Genomic DNA, 23,940 nt, shown 5'->3' on the forward strand with positions numbered 1-23,940 from the left:
TGCAGGCGGTGAGGGCCCGCCTCCCAGCCGGGCAGGAGGCGTGGGCATGGAGCTGGCCGCCGTCGCCAAGACCCGGGCCCGCGCCGCTGCCTAGGGCGACCCGAGGGACGCTGCGTAGGGCGCGGCTCCGGGAACCCGTGCGGCCTATCACGGCCCGGCGCTGCGCGGATGGCCCTGCTCCTGCGTCCCGTGCTCGCCGTGCTTCTTCTCCTCCTGACCGCCGCTTTCAGGTGCCAGGAGCAGGCCCAGACCACCGACTGGAGAGCCTCCCTGAAGACCATCCGGAACGGCGTTCACAAGATAGACACGTACCTGAACGCCGCCTTGGACCTCCTGGGAGGCGAGGACGGGCTCTGCCAGTATAAGTGCAATGACGGTGAGGGGAACCCCAGGCCCTGCGAGGCCCGTGCTTTCAGGGCTTTTGGGGGGGACCGAGGTTGTGGAGGTGTGAGATGCCGGCCAGACCTTGATGGTGTCCTCTGGCCCTGGAAAAACTTCTTTAGATTTTTGCCATTCTTGTGATTGAGAAACCTGCTGACGAGTTCACGCCACTATTGTTAGAATGTGAGAGATCGCCTGAGAGCGTACTCTCCGTTCTGTTTTCGTTGCGTCTGATTTACTTTTGTTGTTATTGTTGAAATTGCATGAAAGTTGCCTAAGAACTTAGTGACATAGCGTCATGGGGATGGAGTGAAACCGACTGATTTTAGCGCCTTTAAATTAGTCAGCTGAACACGCAAAACATAACCAGGAATTTTAAAGTCATGCTTTTTTTTAACTTTCTCAAGAATTGGTTTAAATTTTTTTTTTTCTGCAAAGCTACAGACAATAAATTGCGACCTTTGTACAGACTTTTGGTGTACTTTACTGTTGAGAAAGAGTTCTGATTAACTCTTCTAGGAAATGATTCTAGCAGTACTTGACAGGAATTTTCTTTCCTTAGATACCACTGACTCTGCCTCCTCATTGTTAGTTGCTATTAATATTATTCTTTTGATTTACTTTTTCATATTTTTAAACTTTAATTCTGTTTGAATCTGAGAACTTGTTTGGTGGCATTGTTGGTGATAATAACTTAGTATTTCAGGCAGAGATCTTTCTTTTGAAGCACTTGACTTTTTTGAATGCTTAGATGTTGTAATAGTTCAGACAAAGTACTTGGGCTTCTTTTTTGAATTTCAAAATGCTAAGAAAGTAATTGGGAGATCATGTTTCCCATAGAAGTGGACAAGGTTTTGGGCCTAGTTAATTTAATGCTTGGCAGCTCAAAATAATAGGGAACTAAAGGACTTTAGAGGTAAAACTGGACTATACGTAGGTGAATTGAAAAGGGACATCTGTTATGTGAAAACGTGATGCAACATGTGGTCATAATTTCTAGTTTTCTGTTAATGGAGGTAAAGAATGAACTATATCTTGTATGCTATGAACTGCTAAATTTCATCCCTTCTTAAATGTATGCCTAAACGTTACCACCAGTGTTCAATCAGGAAGGATGTTTTTGTCTTTGTAGAGCTTGTTAGGAGGAATAAGTGAGTAATTTGAAGATTAAATGGTTGCCTTTCCTGAGGCAGATGTCATAGTTTTACTTAGTCATCCCCATTCATTAAACAAATAACTGAGTGCCTGCTATGTGTCAGGCATTGTACCAATTGGAGATTTGGCAGTGAATAAAACTGACAGAATTTCTGTCCATGGAGCTTACATTCTGGTGGGGAGAGACAGTAAACTAAAGAATAAGTAAAACAAGCCAAATCTGCAGTGTGTATACATCTGAAGTGTGCCAGTGCTTCCAGAACAGTACAGCAGGGGAACCGTCAGTGGCGGTGTTGGGAGGCGTTAGTTTACTCATTTAAATAGGTTGGGGGAAGGCCTCACTGATGAGATAATATTTGGGAAGAAATCTGAAATGGGGAAGGTGGCACTGTGATGATCTAGGGAAAGAACAATCCAGGCAGAGGGAACAGCAAGTGTAAAGGACCAGAGCTGAAGTGCCAGTCAAGGATGACTCTGAAGGTTTTGGCCTGAGCCAGAGGAAGGATGTAGTTGCCATTTACCGAGATAGGAAAGACTTGGAAGGATCGGTCTTCATAAATTTATTATGAGTCAAGCGTTCTAGAGTTTATTTATTTAGTTTAGTTTATTACATTTAAAATATCTCTGAAGTTAAATGGATACTATTCTTATTAAAAGTATTATTTTAATCTTTCCTTTTTCTTAATCCTCTTCTCTTCCACAAACCTCACAAAATTTACCATTTGGAGTTTAGAGCAAGGTCTCCAGCATAAAAAACACAAATGAACTCGAGAATTGAGGAAACGGTATGCTTCAGTGAAAATCTTTTAGTACTTAGTAAGTACTGTCTGCTCATAGGACTGTGGTTCCAAGTCACTGTGTTGATAATTCCAACATAATGAAGATTGATCTTTAATTGCTGTTACTTGAGAAGTCTCCCTGGAACACTATCTCAACCTTTCCTGTATTTTGGAATGTTAGTGACCAAATCAGAACCAAACAGAAACAGACAAATCTCAAAATTAAAGGAGCATGGTGATTAAGGGGTGTTTAATAGTCACAGTAAAGAAGTCAAGGGAGCCTTAAAAAAAAGACTTAACGGAGGGCGAGGTGTCGGATTAAAGGGCACAGATTTGTTGCATTCATTTATCTTTGCTCTAGTGAAGGACCAGCATTATGGAGACTCGCTCCTTCTGGCCATCCTCCCTAGGGTGGGAACAAGGCTTTATGGAGAGTGAAATAAAGTTACTTAGGGGAGCAAATTTAATGATCACTGTTTTTTTCTTTTAACTTTTTTCTCCCTGACAGCAGAAAAGATTGAGGAAGGAAAATTTCCAATTTCCTTTAAAAATAGAAAACAAAATTGGCTTGTAAAATGTTTTTAGAATTATGAATAAGTCATCAATTTATTCAGTAATTGATATCTTAACAGGATCCCTTTGGCTGTTGTGCTCAGAATAAAAAGGGTCGAGAGAGGTGGGGGAGCAAGAATGGAGGCGGAGTGGCAGGTGCAAAAATTCAGACCAAACGTGGTAGTTTTGTTCAGGGTGGTAGCAATAAAGGTGGTGAGAAGTGGTTGGATTTGGGGTATATTTTGAAGGAAGAGCCTAAAGCATTTGCTCATGGCTTAGAAGGAGGGTGTGAGTAAACTAAGAAAGGATTCCAAAGTTTTCAGCCTGAATAATTGTAAGGATGGAGTTGCCATTAACTGAAAGGGGGGGGAGGGGTGATCATGGAAAAACTAGTTTTCGGTTCATTAGGAAAAATAACAGCATATTTGTATGCTTTTGAGAATGATTCAGCAGAGAGTAAAAACACTAATGAGGGAGAGAGGAAGGAGAATTAATTATTGGAGTCATGTCCTTAGGTGAGAGGAGTGAGTTCTAGTACATAAATAGATTGGCCAGGAGCAGAGAGGATATGGGCACAGATGCCAGTTAGGTGGGTAGTGTTCAAGTTACCCTCTCATTGCCTTGGTTTTCTCAGTGAAGTAGGAATTGAGGTCATCAGCTGAGTGAGAAGGTGGGAATAGAAGTGTTGGAGATTGAGGAAAATAAGAAAGTGAATGTACTAGAAAAATAAAGTAGCATAACGGCCTTTGGAGATTAATAATCAGGAATTTAAAGTTTCAAGTGTTTGGGAAAGCAGGTTGGAATTCTGTACAGCTTCATACAAAACACAGTGATAAGATCTTTCTGTGACCCAACAGGCTTCCCCTCATGCTTCTCATCCGTTTCAATGTCTTTCAGGTGAAGGAAATTGGTCTGTTGAAGGTATTTACACCAAATTAAGAAAAATATGTAGAAAAGAACTGTAATTGTCTCAGTCCAGGAGAATCTTTAGACTTCAACTGCCCATACAGATGATAAAATATAAAGCATCAAGATAAGAGCAGTCGCTTAGTCAAAAAGTGAAATCAATGAATAGTATTTCCATGTAGTTGTACGTAGTGGATTTGGTTTTTGTTTTGTTCTGTTTTGTTTGGCAGCGCCCTGTGGCATGTAGGATCTTAGCTCCTGACCAGGGATCAAACCTGCGCCCCCTGCAGTGGAAGGGCAGAGTCTTAACCACTGGACCGCCAGGGAAGTACCTGGTTTGTTTTTAAAACTCTTATTCCTATCTCATTTTTTTCCTTAGCTTTCTGTACAGAAAAGCTAAGATATTGTCATTTGTCATTTCTGCTTATAAATCATGGATTTGGTTTGACTGTGATGTTGTTTCTTCTACTGTTGAGTTTTTGCTTGCTTTGTGTATTAGTCTGCCCAGGTTGCTATAATAAAATACCACAGACTGGGTGATGTAAACAACAGGAGTTTATTTCTTACAGTTCTGAAGGCTAGAAAGTCCAAGATCAAGGTTTAGCCAACACTTTCCTGTGGTGAGAGCTCTCTTCCTGGCTTGCAGACAGCTGCCTTCTTGCATGGTAGGGGCAAGGGGTGAAGGGAAAGTAAGTTCTCTGGTGCGTCTTCTTATAAGGGTACTAATCCCGTCATGAGGGCCCTACCCTTATGACCTCATCTAACCCTAATTACCCTCCAAAGGCCCTATCACCAAATACATTGAGAGTTAGGGCTTCAGCATATGATTTTGGCGGGGACACAGTTCGGTTCATAGCACTTAGTAAAAACTGGCACCAGTAGAAATGCTAAATATTTTTTTTTTCACTTTTTAAAATCATCTTTATTTTGGCTGCAAAGATACAATTTACTTAGTTACTTAATATTTTATTTGTTCCCGTTTGAAGTCTCATAGCTTGCCATGTAAAACATTGCCTTCACTATCAAACTGCTATATAAGAACATTGTAAAATACAAGCTATAAACTAAGATAATCTTCTTTACAGTATTCAGATTAGTGCATTAAAACAACATTGATTAAAAAAGGCAAGTGAGTTAAGTGGCGAACATCAGTTCCCTTTCTAATGACGGATGGTACAAAATGGTATGAAGGGAAACAGAATTTTAATTGTTCGGTGCTCAGAAACGGTAATTGTGGGAAAGTTACTTCCCAAAAGTAATCTTTATTATTCTATAGGACATAAGAGAAGGTAATTAATTTTCCATCATAACAGCTGTGGAAATACACAGCCGAATTCAAGTTGGGATCTTTAGAATTCTAACACAATAGGTATTGATTTGTCATACTCTTCCTCCAAATCACATTAAACATTTCTAGTGACCACACAATCCCCTGCAAACAAACGTCAGACTTAAACAGAACCTATATAAAAACAATCTATCCTTAGCATTTTACTAGCCAATCTACAGCAAATGCTTACTATATACACATCAGGAGTAAGAGATATACTAGGAAGTTATTCACTGATTTCATTCAGAATAAACAAGGGTCTTAAGAGAAAAATAACAGTAAAGGTTAAATAGACAATTTGTGTTGCTGTGAACTAGATAAAAACAAAACTCCAAACACAAACATATATGTTAATTTTTAAAGTTATTGACAATACTTCCTCTGCTGGCCCAAATCAAAATTAAATTTTTTTTTTTTTTTTTTTTTTTTTTTTTGCGGTACGCGGGCCCCCCACTGCCGCGGCCTCTCCCGTCGCGGAGCACAGGCTCCGGACGCGCAGGCCCAGCGGCCATGGCCCATGGGCCCAGCCGCTCCGCGGCACGTGGGATCCTCCCGGACCGGGGCACGAACCCCCGTCCCCTGCATCGGCAGGCGGACTCCCAACCACTGCGCCACCAGGGAAGCCCCAAAATTAAATTTAAGATTTGTAATTGAAGTAACACAAACGTGGGTGCATGTTACACCGTGACAGAGAGGTGCACACAGAACACACACACACCTTTGAATTTACTAATTCCAAAAACTAAGTCAACAGGTTAAATAAATTATAAATGAAAGGCATATACAATGTGGGCAAAAACCTAACAGTTACTAGGTTGAAAAGCATGAAGCTATGCCAGCAGTGATATTTAAAAAAACTTTTAGTATTAGAAAATATCAGATTTAATCCAAAGAAAACTTCCCCCCAAATAAAAATAACAAAGTATGGGAACCATCCTTTAAGCAACAGCTTTAAAGTAATAACAATAAAAAAAACTACCATGATTAAAGGAATCTTCCTACATAATTTACATAATGTAGTGCAATAGTGTGCTCCTTTATAATCTTAGCCTTTCACTCCCCATATGATGAGACCGATAATTACAACTCCGATAACAAGGATAAAAATGATGATGCACAGGGTTTTCCTGGATTTGCGCTGATAGTCTGCCGCCCTTGACAGCTGCTGGTTTGCTTGCTGGACGTGCACCTCAGCATTTTCCACATTGGCTTCTATGCTATCTATTACATCTCCTTGCTCATGAATCATCATTCCCAAATCTTTAAATATTTCATTAATATCCATAATATCAGCTTCAAGTTGCCTAATAGAAGACTCTCTCTCCTGAATAAGGCGGAGGTCATCCTCTGTAATTTCTTCATCCTGCACCTGCACCTGAGGCTGAGTTTGGCTTTCCCAGGACACAAGATTCCTTTCTTTTGAGCTCTCCTCAGGAAAACCACCAGACACTCTGGAACTGGCTCTTAGTCGAGCGACAAACTCTTTCTCTCTCTCAGCAGCCTGTCTCTGCGCCTTCTGGAAGTTTGTCAGTGATGTGGTGAATTCCGCCACTAAGTGATCCTTCTGTATTTTCCTTTGACGCTGGTCACTGGGGGTGGTGGGCAGAGATCCAAACTCTTTAATGTACTTATCTGTTTCTTTGGCAAGTTGGTTCGTATATTGCTGCTTCTGTTGCAGCTGCTGCCTCAATTCAGGTGAATCTTGAGGTGTTCCAAGTTGATTCAGAGTCCTCTGTATTTCCGCAGAACATTGTGTGATCTTCTGGATGTTGGAAGAGATAAGCTGGGCCAGCTGGGCGGGGTCACCACCAATTCCTGGAGTGTAAGACATAGTTGATTTGCTTGTTCGCTAATTTCATCAGCTGTTGGTGGGCTGTGCAGTTTTCTAAGCAGTCACCATTTCTAAGACAGTGAACTCCAGGGCCTTCTTTCAGATCCAGGATGTCCCAGGCTTATCGCTGCCTTGGACTATTGCTTGGTGCCATTTCCTCTCCCTGAAGGGTTCTTCCCATGATCTCCATGTGACTTGCTCCTCTTCCCCAGCAAAGTCTCATCACGTGCCCGACCTCCTCGGCTTCCTTCTCCTTCTTTGGCCCCGGCCACCCAAGGACCCCAGAGCCGCCAGCTACGAGCCTCAGCTGATGGGTGGAGGCTCTAAATATTTTTAATGATCAGTGGCTTATAACACCTTTTATAACAACACTTAAAATAATATGAATACAGTTGTAATCATGGTATCCATATCAACTGAACCATTTTTTCTTTTTTTTGAACTCATTTATTTTTTAATTTTTATTTTACATTGGAGTATAGTTGATTTACAATGTTGTGTTAGTTTTAGGTGTACAGCAAAGTGGTTTAGTTATGCATATACATACATCTATTCTTAGATTCTTTCCCCATATAAATTATTGCAGAGTATTGAGTGGAGTTCCCTGTGCTATACAGTAGGTCCTTGTTGTTTATCTGTTTTATATATAGTAGTGTGTATGTGTTAATCCCAACCTCCTAATTTATCCCTCCCCCACCTTTCCCCTTTGGTAACCATAAGTTTGTTTTCTGAGTCTGTGAATACGTTTCTGTTTTGTAAATAAATTCATTTGTATCATTTTGTCTGACTTTTGTCACTTAGTATGATAATCTCTAGGTCCATCCATATTGCTGCAAATGGCATTATTTCATTCTTTTTTTATGGCTGAGTAATATTCCATTGTACATATGTACCACATCTTCTTTATCCACTCATCTGTTGATGGACGTTTAGGTTGCTTCCATGTCTTGGCTATTGTAAATAGTGCTGCAATGAACATTGGGGTGCATGTATCTTTTCAAAGTATGATTTTCTCCAGATATGTGCCCAGAAGTGGGATTGCTGGATCATATGGTAGATCTATTTTTAGTTTTTTTTAAGGAACCTCCATACTGTTCTCCATAGTGGCTGTACTGATTTACATTCCTACCAACAGTGTAGGAGGGTTCCCTTTTCTCCACATCCTCTCCAGCATTTATTGTTTGTAGACTTTTTGGTGATGACCATTCTGACCACTGTGAGCTGATACCTCATTGTAGTTTTGATTTGCATTTCTCTAATAATTAGTGATGTTGAGCATCTTTTCATGTGCTTTTTGGAGAAATGTCTATTTAGATATTCTGCCCATTTTTTGATTGGGTTGTTTGTTATTTTTTGATTGAGCTGCATGAGCTGTTTGTATATTTTGGAGATTAATCCCTTGTTGGTCACATCATTTTCAAATATTTTCTCCCGTTCTGGGGCTTGTCTTTTCATTTTGTGTATGGTTTCCTTTGCTGTGCAAAAGCTTTTGAGTTTAATTAAGTCCCATTTGTTTATTTTTGTTTTTATTTTCATTATTTTGGGAGGTGGATCCAAAAAGATATTGCTGCAATTTATGTCAAAGAGTGTTCTGCCTATGTTTTCCTCTAAGAGTTTTATAGTATCCAGTCTTACGTATAGGTCTTTAATCCATTTTGAGTTTATTTTTGTGTATGGTGTTAGAGAATGTTCTAATTTCATTCTTTTACAGGTAGCTGTCCAGTTTTCCCAACACCATTTATTGAAGAAACTGTCTTTTCTGCACTGTATACCCTTGCCTCCTTTGTCATAGATTAATTGACCATAGGGGCATAGGTTTATTTCTGGGCTTTCTGTCCTGTTACATTGATCTATAATTTGTGTCAGTACCATAGTGTTTTGAATACTGTAGCTTTAGAGTATAGTCTGAACTCAGGAAGCCTGATTCCTCCAGCTCCGTTTTTCTATCTCAGTATTGCTTTGGCTATTGAGAGTCTTTTGTGTTTCCATACAAATTTTAGAATTATTTGTTCTAGTTCCATGAAAAATGCCATTGGTAGTTTGATAGGGATTGCATTGAATCTGTAGATTATGTTGGGTAGTATAGTCATTTTGACAGTATTGATTCTTCCAATCAAGAACAGGGTATGTTTTTCCATCTGTTTGTGTCATCTTCAATTTCTTTCATCAGCATCTTATAGTTTTCAGAGAATAGATCTTTTGCTTCCTTAGGTAGGTTTATTCCTAGGTAGTCTTTTTGTTGCAGTGTTAAATTGGATTGTTTCCTTCATTTCTTTTCCTGATCTTTTGTTAGTGTATAGAAATGCAACAGATTTCTGTGAATTAATTTTGTATCTTACAATTTTACCAAATTCATTGATGAGCTCTAGTAGTTTTCTGGTGTCATCTTTAGGATTTTCTGTGATGTATAGTATTATGTCATTTGCAAACAGTGACAGTTTAACTTCTTCTTTTCCAATTTGGATTCCTTTTATTTCTTTTTCTTCTCTGATTACCATGGCTAGGACTTCCAAAACTATGTTGAATGAAAGTAGTGAGAGTGGACATCCTTCTCTTGTTCCTGATTATAGAGGAAATACTTTCAGCTTTTCACCATTGAGTATGATGTCAGCTGTGGGTTTGTCATATATGGCCTTTATTATGTTGAGGTATGTTCCCTCTATACCCACTTTCTGGAGAGCTTTTATCACAAATGGGTGTTGGATTTTGTCAAAAGCTTTATCTGCATCTGCTGAGATGATCACATGGTGTTTATTCTTCAGTTTGTTAATGTGGTGTATCACACTGATTGATTTGCAGAATTAAAAAAAATCCTTGCATCCCTGGGATAAATCCCACTTGATTATGGTGTATGAGCCTTCGAATGTATTGTTGGATTTGGTTTGCTAGTATTTTGTTGAGGATTTTTATGTCTATGTTCATCAGTCATATTGGCCTGCAATTTTCTTTTTTTGTGGTATCTTTGTCTGGTTTTGGTATCAAGGTGATGGTGGCCTCATAGAATGAGTTTAGAAGTGTTCCTTCCTCGGCAATTTTGGAAATAGTTGCAGGAGGATAGGTGTTAACTCTTCTCTAAATGTTTGATAGAATTCATGTGTGAAGCCATCTGGTCCTGGACTTCTGTTTGTTGGGAGATTTTTAATCACAGTTTCAATTTCAGTGCTTGTGATTGGTCTGTTCATATTTTCTATTTCTTCCTGGTTCAGTTTTGGGAGATTGTACCTTTCTAAGAATTTGTCCATTTTATTGGCATATAGTTGCTTGTAGTAGTCTCTTATGATCCTTTGTATTTCTGTGGTGTCAGTTGTAACATCTCCTTTTTCATTTCTCATTTTATTGATTTGAGTCCTCTCCCTTTTTTTCTTGATGAGTCTGGCTAAAGGTTTATCAATTTTGTTTATCTTCTCAAAGAACCAGCCTTTAGTTTCATTGATCTTTTCTATTGTTATCTTCATCTCTATTTCATTTATTTCTGCTCTGATCTTTATGATTTCTTTCCTTCTGCTAACTTTGGGTTGTTTGTTCTTCTTTCTCTGGTTGCTTTAGGTGGTTTATTTGTGATTTTTCTTGTTTTCTGAGGTTAGATTGTATTGCTGTAAACTTCCCTCTTAGAACTGCTTTTGCTGTGTCCCATAGGTTTTGGATCATATTTTTGTTTTCATTTGTCTGTAGGTATTTTTTTTTTCAGTGGTCATAGTCTCCTTTAGTATAAACCAATAGGTATAACTTCATATAATTATATGAATATAATTTCATAATGTCTGTAAGTAGTTTTTGATTTTCTCTTTGATTTTTTCAGTGATCCATTCGTTGTTTAGTAACATATTGCTTACCCTCCACGTTTGTGTTTCTACAGTTTTTTTCTTGTAGTTGATTTCTAATCTCATAGTTTGTCAGAGAAGATGCTTGATATGATTTCAGTTTTCTTAAATTTACCAAGGCTTGCTTTAGGGCCCAGCATGTGATCTATCCTGGAGAATGTTTCTTGTGCACTTGAAAGGAATGTGTATTCTGCTTTTGGATGGAATGCTCTATAAATATCAATTAAGTCCATCTGGTCTAATGTATCATTGAAGGCCTGTGTTTCCTTATTGACTTTCTGTCTGGATGATCTGTCCATTGATGTAAGTGGGGTGTCAAAGTCCCCCACTATTACTGTGTTACTGTTGATTTCTTCTTTTATGGCTGTTAGCATTTCCCTTATATATTGGGGTGCTCCTATGTTGCATTCATATGTATTTATAATTGTTATATCTTCTTCTTGGATTGCTCCCTTGATCATTATGTAGTGTCTTTTGTCTCTTGTAACAGTCTTTCAAGTCTGTTTTGTCTGGTATGAGTATTGCTACTCCCACTTTCTTTTGATTTCTATTTGCATGGAATACCTTTTAACATCCCCTCACTTTCAGTGTGTGTGTGTCCCTAGATCTGAAGTGGGCCTCTAGTAGACAGCATATACATGGGTCTTGTTTTTGTATTCATTCAGCCAGTCTGTGTCTTTTGATTGGAGCATTCTCTCTACATTTAAGGTAGTTATCAATATCTGTGTTCTTACTACCGTTTTGTTAATTGTTTTGGATTTGTTTTTGTAGGTCTTTTTTCTTCCCTTCCTTTTTTGTTCTCCTGTCTTGTGACTTGATGACTACCTTTAATGTTGTGTTTGGATTCCTATTTTGTCTATGTGTGTCTATCTATTGTAGATTTTTGGTTTGTGGTTACTATGAGGTTTTGTTATAGCAGTCTATACATATACAAGATTGTTTTAAGTTGTTTCTTAATTTCAAATGCATTTCCTGTATCCTGCATTTGTATTCTCCTCACGATTGCTGGGGTTTTTTGTTTGTTTTTTTCTTTTAATTTATTTTTGGCTGTGTTGGGTTTTTGTTGCTGTGCACGGGCTTTATCTAGTTGCAGCGAGTGGTGGCCACTCTTCATTGCAGTGCGTGGGCTTCTCATTGTGGTGGCTTCTCTTGTTGTGGAGCACAGGCTCTAGGCGCACAGGCTTCAGTAGTTGTGGCACATGGGCTCAGTAGTTGTGGATCGGGGGCTCTAGAGCACAGGCTCAGTAGCTGTGGCGCACGGGCTTAGTTGCTCTGCGCCATGTGGCATCTTCCCGGACCAGGGCTTGAACCCATGTCCCCTGCATTGGCAGGTGGATTCTTAACCACTGTGCCACCAGGGGAGCCCCACAATTGCTGGTTTTGATATTGTATTTGTGTGTGGATGATTTCCTGTCTTTACTGTGTGTTTGCCTTTAATGGTGAGCTTTCCTGCTCATAATTTTCTTGTTTCTAGTTGTGGATTTTTCTTTTCCACCTAGAGAAATTCCTTTAGCATTTGCTGTAAAACTGGTTTGGTGGTGCTGAATTCTCCTAACTTTTGCTTGTCTGTAAAGCTTTTGATTTCTCTGTTGAATATGAATGAGATCCTTGCTAGGTAGAGTAATCTTGGTTGTAGGTTTTTCCCTTTCATCACTTTAAATATATTGTGCCACTCCCTTCTGGCCTGCAGAGTTTCTGCTGAAAAATCATCTGATAACCTTATGGGGATTCCTTTGTATGTTATTTGTTGCTTTTCCTTTGTTGCTCTTAATATTTTCTCTTTGTCTTTAATTTTTGTCAATTTGATTAACGTGTGTCTTGGCGTGTTTCTTCTTGGATTTGTCCTGTATGAGACTCTCTGCGCTTCCTGGACTTGATTGACTATTTCCTTTCCCATGTTAGGGAACTTTTCAACTATAATCTCTTCAAATATTTTCTCAGACCCTTTCTTTTTCTCTTCTTCTTCTGGGACCCCTATAATTCGAATGTTGGTGCATTTAATGTTGTCCCAGAGGTCTCTGAGACAGTCGTCATTTCTTTTCATTCTTTTTTCTTTATTCTGTTTCATGGCAGTGATTTCCACCATTCTGTCTTCCAGCTCACTTACCCGTTTTTCTGCTTCATTTGTTCTGCTGTTGTTTCCTTCTAATGTATTTTTTTTAATGGGACTTGAAATAAATCCAAATTCTTTTTTTTTTTAATTTATTTATTTTTGGCTGTGTTGGGTCTTGTTGCTGCGCGCAGGCTTTCTCTAGTTGCAGCGAGCGGGGGCTGCTCTTCGTTGTGGTGCGCGGGCTTCTCATTGCGGTGGCTTCTCTTATTGCAGACCACCGGCTTTAGTCTCGTGGGCTCAGTAGTTGTGACTTGCAGGCTCTAGAGTGCAGGCTCAGCAGTTGTGGCGCATGGGCTCAGTTGCTCCACGGCATGTGGGATCTTCCTGGACCAGGGCTTGAACCCGTGTCCCCAGCGTTGGCAGGCGGATTCTTAAGCACTGCACCAACAGGGAAGCCCCCTAATGTATTTCTTATTGCATTTATTGTATTGTTGAACTCTGTTTGTACTTTAATTCTTCTAGTTCTTTGTTAAACATTTCTTGTATATCCTTGAGCTGTGCCTCCATTCTTTTTCTGAGATCTTGGATCATCTTTACTATCATTACTCTGAATTGTTTTTCGGGTAGATTGCTTATCTCCACTTCACTTAGTTGTTTTTCAGGGGTTTTATCTTTTCCTTTGTTTGGAACGTACTCCTCTGCCGTCTCATTTTGTCTAACTCTCTGTGTTTGCCGTCCCACAGGCTGCAGGATTGTAGTTCCTCCTGCTTCTGTGGGTGAGGGTGGTCAAAGAGGCTTGTGCAGGCTTGCTGTTGGGAGGGACTGGTGCCACTGGTGGGTGGAGCTGGGTGTTGTCCCTCTGGTGGGCAGGGCCATATCAAGCAGTGTGTTTAGAGGCGGCTGTGGGCTCAAGAAGACTTTAAGTAGCCTCTCTGCTGATTGGTGGCGCTCTGTTCCTTCCTTGTTGGTTGTTTGGCCTGAGGCTTCCGAGCACGGGGAAGGGTGGGGCCAGGTCTTGGCATCAAAATGATGGTATCCACGACAGCTCATGCCAACAAGTACTTCCAAATAACTCTGCTGCCAGTGTCTTTGTCCCCACAGTGAGCCATAAGTGCCCCCTGTCTCCCCAGGAGACCCTCCAAGATCAGCAGGTAGGTCTGGTCCTATGAAGTCACTGCTTTTTCCCCTGGGTCCTGATGCACCCAAGGCCTTGTGTGTGTCCTCCAAGAGAGGCCTTTCTGTTTTCCCCCATCCTGTTGATTTCCTGCAGTCAAGCCCCCCTGACCTTCAAAGCACAATGCTCTGGGGGTTCCTCTTCCTGTTGCCACACCCCCAGACTGGGGAGCCTGACCTGGGGCTCAGAACTCTCACTCATGTGGGAGAACCTCCGTGATGTAATTATTTTCCAGTTTGTTGGTCATCCACCTGGCAGGTATGGGATTTGATTGTATGGCAAATGCACCCTCCTACCACCTTCTTGTGGTTTCTTTGTCTTTGGGAGTAGAATATCGTTTTTGGTAGGTTCCAGTCCTTTTTTTCAATGGTTGTTCAGCAGTTAGTTGTGATTTTGGTGTTTTCATGAGAGGGGGTGAGCTCCGATCCTTCTGCTCTGCCACCTTGTCCTCACTCCTCTCAACCTACTCCATATCAACTTAATCTTAAATAAACAACCTTCTATGTAAGTTGTTCAGAAATAATTATTTCAACATAAAGATGAATTTAGAATTTAAAACACTTAAAAAAATTTCAGAAAACTAGTTCAATTTTCTGGGTTTTTTTTGGGGGGGCGTTGTTTTGTTTTTGTTTTGTTTTTATGTTTTGCTGTGGATAAAGAATATTTTAATTTCAGCAAGGAATGTTTCTCATTTTTTTATCCAGTGATTTCCTGTGCACCCACTTTGTGCCAGGCATCTTCTAGGTGAGCAAGACAAAATTGCTGTCTCCATAGAAACTAATTATGTTAATTTGGTTAATAAACGTTAGAAAGAAAAATAAAACCAACCATGGGTGTATGGAATGGATATAAAAGTGAAGGGGCACTATTCCAAATAGAGTGAGTAAGAAAGGCCTCTCTTAGGAACTGATATTAGTAGGGTCCTTCAAAAGAAACAAAAAAGAAATACGTGCTCCACTTACACTGGGGAGCCAGTTTTACCAGCACTTATTTCATGGTGTTATTGTCTAGTATTTCACATACAGTAGATCTAGGTTCTTTATTACTCCATTTTAGCAGCTTCTCTCTTAGGACAGTTTTAAGCACTAGCCCTGTTTGAGATGACTACTACTTCCATCCTTGCCTCCATTTTCATTTTTGCCAGCTGATTTTCTCTGTACTCTTTTCCTCTTTATCCTCTTATAATAAGCATATTTTGTTTTGTTTTCTCTGACGTCATTTGCTTCTAACCATTCTCCCATTCAAAGGTAATTATCTTTTACAAAATGAGGTAATGTCTGTATATATTAATACATTTGCACACAGGTATGTATCGCTATCATTGTACACATCAGAATGTTCAAAAATGTTTTTATAGACTCAAAATCGAAGGAAAGTGCATGGGTTTATATAAAAAACAAAGGGAAGGGAAAATAGAAGTGCTACTGTTGTATAACACTGAGAGAAATAACTTTCTGGTTAAAAAAAAAAAAGCAGACACTTGAGAAGAAGAGATTAGACATCCACATGCCTTTAAAACTCTAGGCCTGTATCAGTTGTCTGAGAGTGGTAATCTTTGATCCTCATGGAAAAGAGATAAGTGCCAGAAATCTGGACACTGGCAGGGGGAATGTATGGGGTATCCACAAAGTTGGAAACAGGATAAACAGTTTGTTGGTTAGATTTTCGAGTAATATGCCTGATACGTGTTGCTTCAATCTCCAGACACCTTTTAAGGTGATATGCTTCTAAATTTAAAGTAAAAAGTACAGTTGTTAACCTGAAACAAATATGTATAGTAAATACACTATTTTTTCTGTTTCCAGACTTTTTGAACACTCTTTGGCATATTGTACTTTTTTCAGACTATAAATGTGACCCACTGCTTAGTATCTCTTGCTACATGAGTTTCTAAACATTTTAGACGGTTGATTGTCAAAACCCTTGACAAGAGAGAACTTCAAGGAGCTAGAATGGCTTCCCCAAGGATATAATGCTGATCCAGCCTTCCTCCCTTTCAGTGAAGAGGGTTCTAGCATGGTAGGGTAGATCAGATGCCTAGTCTCTCATGATACTCCCATGCAAAGTGTAGGCTGGATAGAACTTGATTTAGGTGAAATCACAACTGGCTAAGTGGTCTACCCAAAGGGTTGGGTTAATGACATCATGGCTTCTTGTAGAGAGGGTTCATCTCTAGCAGGGTGTTGCAGATCTCTGTCCTGATTAAATCAATGTCTCAAGTTTGTGAATACCTGGGTATAACAAGTAACTGGGTGAATACCTCTAGATTTAAAATCTGCTTAACAGTCCTGAATGATGAACTAAAACTAACAAGAGTTTTATAATCTAGTGTTTTAGGCTCAAAAATTGAATGGCAGAAGTGCTGAGCCTCTAGCAGTAGATGTTAAAAAGTTCATTTTAGAAAAAAACTTTTTTCTACTGTTATTGTGCTGTATTTTATTTTATTTTTTAAAATTTATTTTATTTTTTGGCTGCATTGGGTCTTCATTGCTGCGCACGGGCTTTCTCTAGTTACGGCAAGCGGGGGCTACTCTTCGCTGCGGTGCGCGGGCTTCTCATTGCGGTGGCTTCTTGTTGTGGAGCGCGGGCTCTAGGTGCATGGGCTTCAGTAGTTGTGCCATGCGGGCTCAGTAGTTGTGGCTCACAGGCTCTAGAGTGCAGGCTCAGTAGTTGTGGCACACGGGCTTCATTGCTCTGCAGCATGTGGGATCTTCCCGGACCAGGCTTCAAACCCGTGTCCCCTGCATTGGCAGGCGGATTCTTAGCCACTGTGCCACCAGGGAAGTCCTGTGCTATATTTTAGCATGGAGACATAGCTGAAACATATGCTGTCTTAGGTTGTATTAGTACACGTAGTTTATCCAGCTCAGAATAGGCCCATCATTCCTAATGGTGTTCAGTTTGGGGTGCCACATTCTGGATGTGACAGACTAGAAGTGATCAGTCCTTGGAGGCTGATGAATGCTCATCAAACTCAAAAGAGACTGAAGGGTAAACAGCAGTGCCAGTTTATTTATAATGAGTATTATAACTGCCATGAATATTAGGCTTCCAAGTCTTCTGCTCATTCATTCATTCATTTATCAACAAATATTTATTGAGAACCTAACTATATGCCAGACATTGTTCCATGCATTGGGGGTACAAAATAGACAAAAATTCCTGCCCTCAAAGGGTTTATATTTTAATATGGGGTGACAGATAATAAGCAGAATAGGTTAGTGATATGTTAGAAGGTCATATGTGCTACAAATGGTATGGTCAGAAAAGGCCTTGAACATGAAGAAGTATGTACATGTCAGGAGGATGAGTATCCACATAGAAAAATAGCAGCTTCAGTGGCACTAAGGCAAGAGCAGACCTGGAGTGTCTGTGGCCCAGCAAAGAGGTCAGATGTGATGGAATGGAGTGAGGAAGGAAGGAAGAGGAGAGAGAACAGTAAGGAGATGAGGTCAGAGATGCCATTATATAGGGCTTATAGACACTGAAAGGACTTATGGCTTTTTTTTTTTTTTTTGTCTGTGCAGCATGGCATATAGGATCTTAGTTCCCCAATCAGGGTTCGAACCCGCGCACCCCTCAGTGGAAGTGCAGAGTCTTAACCACTGGACCACCAGGGAAGTCCCAGCTTTTATTCTGAATAAAATGAGAAGCCATTGGAGGGGTTTGGGCAGAGCAAAGACTTAATCTAACATATATTTTATTTTATTTTATTATTTTTTTTTTTTTTAATTAATTAATTTATTTATTTATGGCTATGTTGGGTCTTCGTTTCTGTGCGAGAGCTTTCTCTAGTTGTGGCAAGCGGGGGCCACTCTTCATCGCGGTGCGCGGGCCTATCGCGGCATCTCTTGTTGAGGAGCACAGGCTCCAGACGCGCAGGCTCAGTAATTGTGGCTCACGGGCCCAGTTGCTCTGCAACATATGGGATCTTCACAGACCAGGGCTCGAACCCGTATCTGCTGCATTGGCAGGCAGATTCTCAACCACTGCGCCACCAGGGAAGGCCCCTAACATATATTTTAATAGGATCACTCAGGTTCAATGTTGAGATTGGACCATAGCTGGAGGTGGTGTTGGGTGGGGAAACCAAAGAGACTAGTTAGGTTATGGCAGTAATCCATGGTGACTTGGAGCAGGATGGTAGCAGTGGAGGTGGTGGGAAGTGGTTAGATTCTGAATAATTTGAAGGTAGAGTCAACAGGATATGCTGTTGAATTGGATGTGGGATATAAGAAAATGAGAGAGTTAAAGATGGCTGAGGTTTTTTCCCCTGAGCGCCTGGAAGGATGGATATCTATTACCTGAGAAGAGGGAATTGTGGATGGAGCAGGTTTGGGGGTGAATGGCAGGAGGTACACTTTAATTTGAGGTGCCCATTAGATATCTAAGTATTGATAGTTAGAATATCCTCTCTCTGTAGGCCCTTTAAAGTGGAATGCCAAATCATAAAGAGTTTTCTTAAAAGTGAAGGACTAAAAGCAGGAGTTGAAGGATCACAGTGACTCATCTGTGATAGCCTGAGGCATGTCCCTTCATCTTCCAAGGGTCCAGGAGCAGCCCTCCTCTTGGACAGTGCTAGAGAAACTTCTGTCATTGGCCTCCTCTTTTCTAGATCCATCATGACGATTCCCTTTTGTACATATTGTTCTTCAGACTGGGTGGAACTTTATATCTCCATGAAGTTATGCTCTCTTGAGGCTCTACTTGGTCACCTCAGTTGAGCATGTGAGTCTTAGCAGCTCACTTAAACCATTTTTAGTTCATTACTTTGAGTGGATTACTTATTTTGATGGCTGATTACCGGAAGGGTTGCTTTTTTTCTTCCTCACTTTACTTTTGGAGGGCAAACTTATCTTAAAGTCTCCTAGTAATACATGTTAATTGAATGAAGGTTGGTGGAACACTTTGTGTCTCTCCTAAGTATCCAGATGTGGGGTGGTATTTGGAATAACTGGGGATATTTTATTTGTGGAAGGTAAATGGTAGCCCCAGGTGTTTGAAAGGATTATCATGTAAAATAGGGACTTGGGTGGCTTTGTGTTCCCCAGAGGGCAGAGGATTGCTTACAGGTAGAATTTACACGAAAAAGAGAAGAAAGAACTCAACTGTTAATGCCAGTCCATAACGGGGTAGGCTGTTTCTTGACACTATAGGATTGTGGGAAACATTCAAAGACTTTGGTATATTGAAGTGATTTCTGTATTACATGAGGAGAGATATTTCTGAAATATCCTCCAACATTTAAGATTGCTTTGTTAATGTCATCTTTCTCCTTGTTTCTGAACTATTGGTGCTATTAAGGAGAGTATAACTGGAGTAATAGTTTACCAAGCTATCTTTGTTTCTTGCCTTTTTCCTTAGATGACAGAGGAGTATATTTGTGAAATGGTTGGTTGGAGTCTGGGCTAGAATGGGCCTGTAATGTCTTATAATGATATTAAAGTAATTAAATGATCAGGTGACCTTGTCTTCCTTAGGTTTAGGCTCTAGTTAATGGTTATTGAGGTTTGTGTACAATGGAGCGTTGGCTGAGGATGGGAAGATACAGTTCTTGCCTGTAGGTTTTAACCTAAAAATATAAGCATTGGAATGTACAGGAAAATAGGGTGGATTTATGTTTCATATACATGGACCCAGTCTGGCACGTAACCTCTGAAATTGACAGAAGTCCAGAATAAGGATTTACATGTTTGCATGGTGTAGGCTTGCAAATATAATTACATTTTATGAACCACAATAATATTTTATGAACTGCCACCTATGCGTACATGTACACATTTGTACATATTTTGCTTCAGGAGAAGTAAAAATAATTCGGTAGACAAATTAGCATTTTAATGCTCATCCGAATAAACACATATTCACTTATGTTAGCATCCAAATAGTAAATATTTCCAGGGCTAGTCTAGCACATTGTAGACCTTTTTGTGTATGTATTCTCTAACATATTTGAAAATTAATTATGATACCATTTATATTTTATAGGATCTAAGCCTTTTCCACGTTATGGATATAAACCCTCCCCGCCGAATGGATGTGGCTCCCCACTGTTTGGTGTTCATGTAAATATTATTTTTTATTTGATAAGTTTTTATGATTGGTAGGCTATGTAATACTCTTGATAAACCATCAGTATGTTTTCAGGCTCAGAAATAATTTTGCTTTTTGTAATAGTGATCAGGTTTGTTATATTCTTTTATAGCTAAAACACATTTAATAAGTCCTAATGAAACTAAATGGAGTGAAAGTCATGTTTTATTTTTTAATCTTGTAGATGTTAATACCGTTTAAATGATATTTCCTCATGTCACAAATATGATTGAAAAGTTTAGAGTATAGAAGTAACACTACTTAGGATGAAAAAGTACAGGAAAGCATAATATTTTCTATATTAAAACTAGGCTAAGTGGGATAGCTGTGTGTTTGTTGTAAGGGAGGCTGAATCTGAGCCAGTATTACGGGAGAAAAATGTTTTATGAAACTGATTCCTAGACACGAGGGTTTTGCATATAAAGTTATTTAAAATAGTTAAAGATAATTACAGATTCGAAGGAATAATGTCTTTAAGGAATGGATGAACACTTAAAGATTAAACCATAAAAACCAAAAACAAAGTGAGTTGTAGGAGCTTAGAAGTTGTTGGTGACATTTCATATAAAGTACATTTTATTGAAGGAGGAGGCGCAAAATACTTTGGAATATCCAAAAATCATACCTGCATAGCCCCTGCAAAAGTCTTCTAAAGCTTTATCTTTAGCTTTAGAAGCTTTAGCTTTATCTTCTTTAGTTTTATCTTTCTATTCTTAAAATTATGTTTTGTGTTTTGGACAATTGGAAGTTGCGTTTGCTACCGGCAAATGACTGCGAATTCTCTAACATTGCAAAATAGAGAACTTTGAGGCATGGCTGAGAGGGAGAGGACGGACGGAGTAACATGGATGGGTGCAAGTGAGGGTAATGGAGAGATATCTAACCTGGAAAGCATTTGGAGGCAGAAACGAATTTTGGAAATTATCTATATAGCAGTGTTGTCTTTGATTTGTAAGTTTCTTTGATGCGCTACTTCAGAGAAGTTTTGAATTTCATCAGCAATCATCCATCCAAATGTCTCTTTCAGCTTAACATTGGCATCCCTTCCTTGACAAAGTGCTGCAACCAACACGACAGGTGCTATGAGACCTGCGGCAAAAGCAAAAATGACTGTGATGAGGAGTTTCAGTATTGCCTCTCCAAGATTTGCCGAGATGTGCAGAAAACACTAGGGCTAGCTCAGCACGTGCAGGGTAAGGCCGATTCGGCGGGATGGGGATGAGTGCAGGCTGGAAAGTTTTATTAGTTGCTTTTGTGTTAGTACAAGATATACCGATAGAAATCTTTCACTATGTGTTACCTTATCTATGGTGAAACAGCCCCTTCAATTTTCTGAGATGAGAAGTCAATGATTTTGTCATCTAAAATGGTTTACAATCACAGAAGCAAGAAGTGTTAGGAAACCTTGGGAGGAGGGTGTGTGAGCTAGAGAAGAATTCATCCAAAATCTTGTACCCTGTAGTATAGTTCTAATTACCCAGAGCCTGAAGTTTGAAATTCTGGATCCAGTGAAGTTCGGAGTATAGCACATTGCATTTGGAGTAGGAAGTTCTGGAAGATTTAAGTCTTAACTCTGTCTCTTCATTTGTATCTGTGTCAGGAAGGTCCTCAAAACCACCCCCCACCACTCCCCCGCCCAGGTTCAGTGATTTGCCAAGAGAACTCGCAGGGCTCAGCATGTAGTCATACTCACGGTGATGATTATTGCAGTGAAGGGATACAAAGCACAGTCAGCAAAGGTAATAGGCGTTTCAGTGTCCTCATTTATAAAATGAGAACGGTAATACCCATCTTGTAGAGTTATCGTAAGGGTAAAATGAAATATTTGTAGAAAAAAGTACACATTACTGTACAAATACTAGTAGCTAACAAGATTTCTTTACTGTCAAGCCAAAGAACGTACCATACACTGAAATCAGAAGAGGAGGGGGAGTAAGAAGGGTGAAGAAAGGAAACTACCATTTTTAAGCACTTTCCATAAGATACTGTGCTAGATACTTGAGACATGTTTTCATTGATGTTCACAGAAACCCAAAGTACTAGTTGGCATTATGCCCCTTTATAAAGGAAGGAAGCTGAGGTTCAGAAAGAAGTAACTTGTCCCAAGTTGCATACTTCGGACTTTAAAACTTGTGTTCTGTCTATTCCAGTATTTCCCAAATAGTCTCATATTATAGGTGTTATTCTGAAATTCTGGTAATAACTAGGAAGTAATAACAAGGAGGAAATCTCTGCTCCAGGTGAAGCTCGAACTCAAAACCTCTGAATCCCTTTGAACGCTTTTGGCTCAGGTAAACTAGTTGTCCAGGTGAAGCACAGATAGATGTGTTTCCTGTTTTCTGACCTAAGGATATGCTAATGTTGTTAAATGATGAAACCAATTTCCTGGCAGTCTCCTATTTAGTAATCATAACCTTTACACTTCTGTGGTTGGTTGTATTCCTTAATGGCACAGCCTTTTGGAAAACTTTGAAAATGCCAAGATTTTGTAATGAAAAGTTTCTTTCTTAACATGAATATTGGAAACTAGAAGTATTTGGATAACCAAAAGCCACTCTGTGCCGTGTCTCTGTAAGTATAGTATATTAAGATAATCTTACCTGAGTGTTCCAGGTTTCTTAGAATAAGAAAAGTTAAATCTGTTATCTTTTTTATAGTCTTTCAAAAAAATTAAGAAACCCCACCAGAGGAAAAACACCTTGGATTCCTGTGTCTCCCCTCCCAAGCCAAATTTGGATATTGGTCAAAGAAAGAGACTGGGGTCCATTTAATACTTTAAGCATCTTAAATTATGTGTGATCATTAAAAGCTGTTGACTATAATTAAATGTTTTGAGGTTTCTCTATTTTTAACCTTCATTTCTTTCTGCACCTAGAAGTCCTTCCTTAAAGTGCAAACTTAAGCAAACTTAAGAGTGTTATCAGGCATCTCTATTAGTGATATTTTTTCATATAAGAGGAAAATTAACAGTGATGAACTGATCAGTGCTATTGAGGGAGACTCACTGTCTAGTACAGAAAGTTGGTTTGAATAGTTGCATGCAAAGAAAAGGTAGATACAAGTAGAGAGGCTGAAACAGAAAGTCTTTGTATATAGGTGCTACTAGTTTGCGAGGGTTGGGAAGACTTTCACCTAAAATAGGTGTAAGTGCCCACTAAGGCTGTGCCTGACATTGTGCTGAAACATGTAATATATGTGAAGAGAGAGTGATGCTTTGCAGTTGCCTAACAGTAATGGCACTTTCTTACTTTGCAGCATGTGAAACCACCGTGGAGCTCTTGTTTGACAGTGTTATACATTTAGGCTGTAAGCCGTACCTGGACAGCCAACGAGCCGCATGTTGGTGTCGCTACGAAGAAAAAACTGATCTTTAAAGAAGATGGTGACAGGTGGTGACAGCAGATGAGGACAGAAGAACATAACCTTTGACAAAGAGCTAATGTTTTCACAGCATAAAGCTGCCTTATTTTTGTGAAAGGATTATTTTAAGACCTTATTTTGACATTAAAACTTCAAACTAAAGAAACAAATGTAGGGGCCTCCCTGGTGGCGCAGTGGTTGAGAGTCCGCCTGCCGATGCAGGGGATACGGGTTCGTGCCCCGGTCTGGGAGGATCCCGTATGCCGCGGAGCGGCTGGGCCCGTGAGCCATGGCTGCTGAGCCTGCGCATCCGGAGCCTGTGCTCCGCAACGGGAGAGGCCACAACAGTAAGAGGCCCGCATACCACAAAAAAAAAAAAAAAAAAAAAAAAAAAAGAAACAAATGTAGGTTATCTTCCTGGATGTTGCTGCCTTAGTGTGCCATATTGTCTTGACAGTCACAGAAAGAGGTGCATGTTAAGGGAGAATTTCTTAAAAGAAAGAGT

General features: G+C 39.8%; 2 protein-coding genes across 2 annotated transcripts; one reads left to right on the plus strand and one right to left on the minus strand.

The window, feature by feature from the left end:
* PLA2G12A (phospholipase A2 group XIIA) lies at positions 1-23,940 on the plus strand. The gene is made up of 4 exons (XM_079718087.1): positions 1-376; positions 19,971-20,047; positions 21,103-21,268; positions 23,331-23,940. Exons 1-4 carry the CDS (start codon positions 169-171, stop codon positions 23,447-23,449), a joined length of 570 nt encoding a protein of 189 aa, XP_079574213.1. The 5' UTR covers positions 1-168; the 3' UTR covers positions 23,450-23,940.
* LOC307048422 (syntaxin-7-like) lies at positions 6,149-6,934 on the minus strand (the record flags this gene model as incomplete). The annotated part of the gene is made up of 1 exon (XM_079697503.1): positions 6,149-6,934. One exon carries the CDS (start codon positions 6,932-6,934, stop codon positions 6,149-6,151), a length of 786 nt encoding a protein of 261 aa, XP_079553629.1.

Source organism: Hyperoodon ampullatus, assembly GCF_949752795.1.
Source record: "Hyperoodon ampullatus genome assembly, chromosome: 1".
NCBI classification, from domain to species: domain Eukaryota; kingdom Metazoa; phylum Chordata; class Mammalia; order Artiodactyla; family Ziphiidae; genus Hyperoodon; species Hyperoodon ampullatus.